The sequence below is a fragment of the Mytilus trossulus genome, chromosome 10 (assembly GCF_036588685.1).
Source record: "Mytilus trossulus isolate FHL-02 chromosome 10, PNRI_Mtr1.1.1.hap1, whole genome shotgun sequence".
Taxonomy (NCBI): Eukaryota; Metazoa; Mollusca; class Bivalvia; order Mytilida; family Mytilidae; genus Mytilus; species Mytilus trossulus.
Window position 1 is genome coordinate 64,415,954 of NC_086382.1, and position 9,086 is coordinate 64,425,039.

The following is a 9,086-nucleotide window of genomic DNA, read 5'->3' on the forward strand; positions in this document are numbered from 1 at the left end:
CATCACGTGTGGCCAATGTTGATTTAACACAATGTTGAAGAAATAATTTTAGTAGTAGTTCTAGAGATATGTTGTTCAAATTCACAAATTTACTCTACATGAATACATGTTTATAAGCATGACAATATAATAAATCATCACTCGAGGGAGTTAGTAAGTATGAATGAATCAGGGTGCAGCATAAAGTATACAACTGGATTGATTTTGATAAAATACCTAAAACAGACAATAATCAGACCAACTAATAATAGGAATGGCACTCCAGCTGCAGCTCCGATATAAACGTACAAATCTAAAATCATGTCTGAAAAAAAAATGTGAATGTTTAAAATCTATATGTATACAATTAATTAAATTACATTGTACTAGGATTCGTCCGGTTAAACTGATGTGATATTACATTTTTATTGGTTTAAACAACGACTTGGGAGTGAATACCTATTATCATACCTAGACATGTATTGAGGTCAGGACTACCTCGGTGAATATTTCAATAATACAATCGTTACATAACATAACATACGCTATAGCATGAACCTATATTATTTTCTGTGCCATAGGGAAACAAGACGTTTTTATGAATTTTTATCAATTTTCAAAACTGACCGACAAAACTTTTAAATATGCATTATAACCAATTTATCTATAACATTAATACATACAATTGATGTGCAGATGTTTCAAAGTGGATAGGTAGGTATTGAAAGATGTGGTACAAATGCCAATGAGACAACTCTCCATCCACGTCATAATTTGTTCAAATAACCCAGTAAATGGCAACGTCATCAATTAAACATGGAGCCTTGGATCACACCGAACAGCTGGCATGGTATAAATATGAACATTACGCAAACATAAAGAAATGAATTAATTATGCCAATAATACAAAAAAATATGATGTGTGAATCATTTTCTTTCCCTTCACAATGACAAAGATATGGAGTACAACACAGGCGTCTCTGTGACTAACCATGATTAAACCATTGTTGTGAAATTTTTCTATTCAATAAGCGTGGATTCTTTTTCAAGAACCCACTGTGGTTGAACAATGAGAGAGCCTTTGGCAAAACTCATTCAGGCTACAATAGCTCATTATCGAGTATTGTTGCCTGACGAGTATTTATCACTGAACCTTCGGGCCGATAAATCTGAAATAAGTTCAATTACAAAAATGAAAAGACACTGCATTTAACTTTTATTTACGTTAACATTAACATTTATATTAATGTCTAATTCCTGGTTTCCAATACAGATTTTTTTCGACACTTCTTGTTATTTAGGCACATCTCCGCGAATAATTCCGCATGCGTCTCGTCGCATGGTCTCGCTGGTTCTTTTATACTCCCTCACAGCATCACTCCTGTGTCCAGTTACCTCTGATATTATTTGCTCATCAACGCCACATTCATATAAACGGGTTGCAGCTGTTGCACGCAATGAATGGTTTCACCTAAATCCCTGAAGTCCTGCTTCTGTGCACATTTGTCCTACGGTTGCAGCTAGGGTATTTAAACCAATTGGTTGGGCTGTATACCAAATGTTTTCCTTTGGCTTAGATAAAGGCCTCAGATAAAACACATTAGTTTTTGTCTGTTCTGGGCTGAAATGAAATGAAAAAGTTGAATATTTAATATGAAAAATCTAATTAGGCATTTATAACAATATATATTTGTAATTTTGATTCTACGGGAGTTAGGGAAACTGACAATCCTGCTAAATTAAGATTATAAGAATCGAAAACACATGACACTTGCGTGATTTTGAACGCCTCGAATAGGATTTTTTTTTTATACCAAATCAATAGGGAATTACTATAATCAATGTGAACAATGGATTTCGTAAATACTATTTAATATATAAATAGTTGTCTTGAACATTCATGAAATATTTCCCACTGGACATTAAGCAACCAACAATCAATCAATCAATATTTAATTCTATACTGAGTAAAACAAAATTAGCAACATATATATATCAAAAATGTCCAAAATTCGGAAATAATTTGTAAACTTTGAACTAATGTAACAGCTGATCGTATATGTTCTCTTTAACGCAAATGTATTTATGTCTATACTTAGAAGTGTTTTATGGTAAATATGAATTCTACAAATTTGCTAACCTTTAATTACTTAGTATACTATATATAATTGAATAAAAATGTTCAAGTACACCTTTAGAGTATACCCAACTTAAGTGACTAAGCAATGACGTTATGGCGATTATAAACAATAATACATATATGATACCATAACATGGACGAACATGTGAGTATTTTGTTTTATTCTTAAAAGCTGATCGTATATGTTCTCTTTAACGCAAATGTATATCAACTAAATTCTTAAAAACAGTCAATGGTTTTGCAAAAAATTATTAAAAATCCTGCAAGCTCACAATTTTACTTAGACACTGTATGTACTTACCAATGCTCTATGTACTTCTTGTATAGTCGAACTATACATCTATCTGGGTTGGCTGTATCTTCGTAGGCGTAGACTTGTTTCTGTTTAATTCTTCTTGTTTTTAATCCACCTTGATTACTCTTAGAAATATCTTCCGAATATTTTAGGCAGGTCTCTCCATTTCTTTCCAATATAGTAATTTGGGAGTTCTTCATTCTCAAATTTCTGTGCTCTTTTCCAGCCCGAAGAGCGAAGTGTAAACCAATTAAATATACTATGGTGTCCACTAGCCTTGCTGGATTGCTGTCACCTAAGATATCTCTCTGCCACAACAGTTCTTCCTCCTCAACTAGAATAGTTTCCGCTTCCTTCCTGTTAATGCCTAGTCCTGCTGCTGCCCTCTGTTTCATGGTGAACTCCAAGGTGTTTTTCACTTGTAAAAAGGCATCCTCGTTCAGGAACTTATAACATTTTACTTTTTGTTCAAAATACATTTGAATGTTAATCAAAATCTCGTACAATGTTTGACCCGGATAATCTTCACCATTTTCTTTTATAACTTCGCATATGAATCTAGATAACGAATAACACAGTTCATCTTTTATCATTTCTTCAATATCAGGTGCAATACAACCTATATTCTCGTCGCGTTTCGCCAATTCATTTCTTTCCAACTGCCATTTTCTAAAAACATTTATCGCCCATCTCATCTTTTTCTTTGTATTATAGCAGTACTGAAAATAAAAGACAATTTGTCAGATTTAAAGCGAAGACATAAAGTCCAGATCCCTAATTTAAATTTACGACCATACAGTGCTGTAGCAACATAAGATATTTCGGGGATTCTATATTTATTTTCATTCTATAGGTCATTTCTACGCAATTAATTGATACGGTTTCATCATAAATACTTAATATATAAGAAATATTTGCCACAGGACGTTAATCAACCAACAGTCAATCAATTATTTAACATTCCGAACAATAAGAAGAGAGATAACTCAAGTTCAGTAGCTGATCTGAAAGAAGATCTTAAAAATGTAAATGTTCCAATACTTTCTAATGATGAGAAGGAGAGCTTGGAGGGTAAAATCACCGTCAAAGAGGCTGGACAGGCATTAAAAAATATGAAAAATAATAAAACTCCTGGTTCTGATGGCTTTTCTACTGAATTTTTTTAATTTTTTTGGAAAGATCTCCATTTTTTGTGGTTGAATCTTTAAATTATGGTTCAGAACAGGGAGAATTGTCAGTAACACAAAAGCAAGGAATTATTACTTGCCTTCCAAAAGGAAATAAACCACGTCATTTTTTGAAAAATTGGCGTCCTATTTCACTTTTAAACACTGTCTATAAAATTGGGTCAGCAGTAATTGCAAACAGATTTAAGACTGTCCTTGACAAACTTATTAATCTAGATCAGACTGGTTTTATCAGTTGGAGGTACATAGGAGAAAATATAAGGCTCTTGTATGATATCATGCAATACACGGAAGATCACGAAATACCTGGACTCTTGTTGTTAATTGATTTTGAAAAGGCTTTTGATTCTATTTCTTGGGATTTTTTGCTAAATGTTTTAAAGTTCTTTAATTTTGGAGAATCAATTATCAACTGGATAAAAACTTTTTATCATAATATCAAGTCTGCAGTTATACAAGGGGGTAACCTTTCTGAATTTTTTAACATAGGTCGAGGCTGCAGACAAGGTGATCCCCTTTCACCTTATCTCTTCATCCTTTGTGCTGAGATTCTTGCACTAAAGATAAGAGGAAATAAGGAAATTAGTGGTATTGAAGTTACTCAAGTTGAGCATAAGTTGTCACAGTTTGCTGATGACACTTCATTGATTTTAGATGGTAGTGAAAAATCTTTATATGAATCCTTATCTGAATTGGACTGGTTTGCAAAAATATCTGGTTTAAATATAAATTTTGAGAAAACACAAGTAATTTGGTTTGGAAGTAAAAAGTATAGCAAGGAAATTTTATGTCCTGACGTTAACCTGTCATGGGGCGAGACAACTTTTAAACTACTTGGGATAAATTTTGATGTGGACTTAGACAACATTGTCAACATAAACTATAATGATAAAATTATACAGATTAAGAACAAAATAAAACAATGGTCAAAAAGAAACCTTACAGTTATAGGTAGAATAACTGTGATAAAAACTCTTGTTTTACCTATTTTAAACCACCTTATTATTTCTTTGCCTAATCCTACAAACTGTATTCCAAAAAATTAATGACATTTTCTATTCGTTTGTATGGAATTCTCCTATTCATAGAGTGAAGAAGGATGTATTGATTAAAGAATATTTGGAGGGAGGATTAAAAATGATAGATCTTTATAGTTTTACCATGGCACTAAAATCATCATGGATAAGAAGGATTTTTCAGAGAGATAATAAGTGGCAAAGTATTTTGATGTTAGATATTGATAAAAATAAACTTTTTAATTGTGGTGTTCAGTATATCAAACAAGCTAGTTTATATATCAAAAACAGTTTTTGGAAAGATGTATTCAGAGCATGGGAAATGATTACTGATAAAGAAAGAAATATGGACTATGAATATTTTCTATCAAGTCCTATTTGGTTTAACAATAGGATCAGAATTGGTAATAAACCTGTTTTTTATCAACATTGGTTTGATCATGGTTTACAATATGTTAATGATGTAATAGATGAAAATGGATGTTTTATTTCATTACAATTGTTACAACAATGTTATGATGTCAATGTAAATTTTTTGAATTACATGAGTGTTATTTCTGCTATTAAAAAAGCAGCAAATAATTACAAAAAAGGTTCATATAAGTTATGTTGTCCATTTATTCCAGCTTGCTTACAAGTCTTTTTCAAAAGTAGAAAAGGTACTAAAGATATGTACAAAATACTCATAAGTAATAAGGTGACTCCAACAGGACAACTGAAGTTGAGTGAAATATTAGGTGAAGATCTCATTTGGAAACATATATTCAAACTACCTTTTACAGTCACTGTCAATACTAAACTACAGTGGCTTCAGTACAGAATCAACCATAGAATTCTTGCCACAAATAAATTTTTATGTAAAATCAAACTTATTGATAACCCTCTATGTACTTTTTGTAAATTAGAAGATGAAACCATTGAACATATTCTGTGGAATTGTGAGATTATCCAAATTTTTTTACAAGATGTAGATTATTGGTTCTTATCTGGTGGGGTAAGCCTGCCATTGAATAAGTTGAATTTTATTTTTGGAGATATAACAAAAGTTCGAAAAGGTGACCCATATAATTTGATTTTTCTATACATGAAACAATTTATATACAACAGTAGATGTTTTTCAAAAGATCTTTCAGTCAGTGCCATTAAAGAAAAGTTAAAATATATGTACAATTTAGAAAAAATAATGGCAGTCAAAAATAAGAGACAAAAACACTTTGATACCATGTGGAATGCTTTTAAAGTATTATTTTTATAATTCAATTTGTCATTTGTTTTTACAATTTATATGTATTGTCAAAACTAACATAAAATATTATTGTATCTAATAGCACAATTTATTATGTACTGAAAATCTTACGGGATATTTTTTATATTTTTTATTTTTTTTTACAATTCTTAAGTGCCACACAGTGGTACTTGAACATTTAACTCTAATTATATTTTTCTTCTGTACCTTCTTACTTCTTTTTTTCCATATAAATAGAAAAAATGAATTTACAACAATGTTTATTGTCATAAATAAATATATATTCAAATTTATCGCTAATATTACTGTATGTATGTTTGATGTGTTGTATTTGTTGTAAATCTTGAAAATAATAAAAATTAAAAAAAAAAAACATTCCGAACAACGACGAATATAGAATTATCTGTCAGACTTCTATAATGTGACACACATGCATTCGGAAATTACCTCTAAATCATTCTTTGTTCATCTAAAAGGTTATCAGAAGTTATCAAATATAATTCATAGAGATTTTTTGTATAAATAACTAACATGAATTATGTTAAGATTGTTGGTAAAGGAAGGTTTCATATATATTATTACAGCTAATTTCCTAATGCTTGTAGAGTAAAACTTTGGTTGGCTTGCTTGCGTTGTTTGTATAATTGTTATTCAAGCTTTGCAATTGACATCTGTAAACAATATATATATGGCATAGTCAAACCTGTACATATTTGAATTTAATTGGGCATTATCCTAATATGATTGTACAATATACGAAAAATGCAAGCAAGCTAGCCAAAGTCTTCCTCTACATGCATTAGGAAATTAGCTGTAAAATGATTTTTATATACAAAAAACAAGACATTTATCAAGCATATATAAAATATGGAATTTGAAAAAAAGAGAGGAAATCATGATGTATCGATTACTATGGAACTATATGTACACGAAAAAGGCAAAAAAACGACAGTTTTATAGCCATTTTTTATATTTAAAAGTTAAAAGAAACGATTTCGACATGGGGTAAAATCTCGCACTTAAATTAATTCTAAGATGTAACCTAACCCGAACCAAGAGATATTATTTGCGATATATATCGATCATAGCTTTGTGTATATCATATATGTATTACCCCCTTCCACCGTTTGACTGATACTGCAAGTATACATGTTGGTCTTTTGTGGAAAGTTGTCTCATTGACAATCATACCACATCTTCTTTTATATAATTTAAGAAACAAAATTTGTTTACCTTTTAACTGCAATTCTTTTAATCTCGTCGTCAGACACGATTCTTTTTATTCTTTTGTTGGTGTTTTCTGGACCGATTACAGTTGCAGCAATGGAGATGGGTGGATGTTGGGTCTCGATTTGTTCAGCCCATGCAGCTAGGTCAACGTCAATTTCAGCAGATTCTAGGTCTAAGTCTGAGTTACCATTCCCAATGAGGCTAAACACATCATCTTGTTCAAGCAATTGAAAAGCTGCAGTTTGTATATCTTCCAATTCATCTCGAACTGGTAATCAAAAAAGGGAGCATATGTCTTCAGCTGGTTCATCAGGTACTTGGGAAAAACGATTCTGCGTCAGGAATATGTCGTCTCCGTCTTGAAACATTTTGTGCAGTATGTTTAATTAGAATATGCTTTACTCAAATACACTTTAATACACATTCGGATTGTTTCTTTATTTTTTACTCCGAATAAGTTTTAGAAAAGAGCTCATAATGAGTTAAAATCAGAAAAAAACAGTACATTTTGTTAAATGAAGGCTCGATACAGGAATAATGAGGTATAAAGGGGTGAATAAATTTATCGTATTACAATGGTATCATTAAAAAAAGTTAAGAAATGTAACCTATTTCCCATACAAACTTTTTATATTTATTCGACTCCAATAAAAAAAATATATCAATGAAAAAAAAAGTTCTGTTAAAAAAAAAAAACTTTACTGGACATTACCGTCTCTCTATATTTAGCTTGCAGTTCAAAGGTATATATCTTTGATTTTATATTAATCCAGTCGTGAATAAACGAAAAGTTTAAATAAATTATATGAATCTTGGAAAGTAAAATATTGTTTCAACTATGTTTTTTAAATTGTTTACGACAACTGCTTAAAAACAGTATCTTATAGGTACAATTGCCAATGTACTTATTGGATATTAAAAATAAATAGAACATTTTAGAAGAATTTCAATTCATAAATTTACATTAGCACAGCTTCAATTGAGCTATTTTTTTTTTTTTTAGATGACTCAAAGATTATTGTAAAGTTCGAGTTGTAAAATTTCACGTACACTTTTGAGTAACCCTCCACACCAATCCATCCCAGCCCTGTCCATCCCACCCCTTTTGTCAGTAGAAAAATAATATTTGTTTTAATCGATCTACGTCGAGTTGTAACACATAATTATGATTCTCTTAGGTATATAATTATATATTCTATGGGGTTTTTAGGACTTAATGTCACGTCCAGTGGGAAATATTTCACGCACGATGAGTGATTTCTATACAGCTATAGAGAAATTGACAAATAATTGTAATGCCATCTGTTTTACATTTTGGTATTCTAATTTCACTTCCAGCAACATATTTAACTTAACACGTTTTCAACGTAAAATTTAAATTATTTTTTTTTTCATATAAATTTCGCATTTCTTATTAAAAAAAAGTTACTTAGGTATATGATACAGTAATTTATTAATGAACATACGTACGTTAATTTATAAGAAAGACGTGATCCGTTGTTTTTCTCTAACTGATTATGTTTGAACTTTTATTTATAAATGCATGGTTGAACATGATAACATGGGTATTGATATTCACTTACAATACCTGCTAATTAAGAAAAGGCTTTAATTTTGAAAAGAAATCAACACAATAGTTTAAGTGATAGATACAATGGATAAGCGTAGATTCATGAAAAACAAACCATTCGCCCTCCGGGCTCATGGTTTCTTTTTCAAGAATCTACGCTTATCCATTGTATCTATATCACAGAATTACAATACAAACACTTTTTCTTATTCTTTGATATGTTGTTGTCATCTGAGCGTAGCAATTTGTAAAATGAAAGGAAAGGAAGAGACATCGTCTGGTACAAATCCTCAAGTTTCGACAGTATCCTTAATCGAACGTTTACTTAGATATATGAGATTCAAGTACTTATGAAAATGTGGATTATTGAGTGACACGACTTTATCAACATATCTGAAAGTGAAATTAAAGAGTTTTATCAAA

At 30.7% G+C, this 9,086-nt stretch overlaps 1 protein-coding gene across 1 annotated transcript; it reads right to left on the minus strand.

Annotated features, from left to right (window-relative positions):
* Positions 1–1,242: 1,242 nt before the first annotated feature.
* LOC134686488 (zinc finger MYM-type protein 2-like) lies at positions 1,243–3,053 on the minus strand. The gene is made up of 2 exons (XM_063546154.1): positions 2,421–3,053; positions 1,243–1,600 (listed from the first exon to the last, which is right to left on the minus strand). The coding sequence occupies exons 1-2, from the start codon at positions 3,005–3,007 to the stop codon at positions 1,447–1,449; spliced, it is 741 nt and encodes a 246-aa protein (XP_063402224.1). The 5' UTR covers positions 3,008–3,053; the 3' UTR covers positions 1,243–1,446.
* Positions 3,054–9,086: the final 6,033 nt, after the last annotated feature.

Coding starts and splice junctions, on each gene's coding strand:
- LOC134686488 (XM_063546154.1), bottom strand. CDS start 3,007: ATGATAAAAGATGAACTGTGTTATTCGTTATCTAGATTCATATGCGAA. Junction 1,601..2,420: donor AAGAAGTACATAGAGCATTG/GTAAGTACATAC, acceptor ATTTCATTTCAG/CCCAGAACAGACAAAAACTA.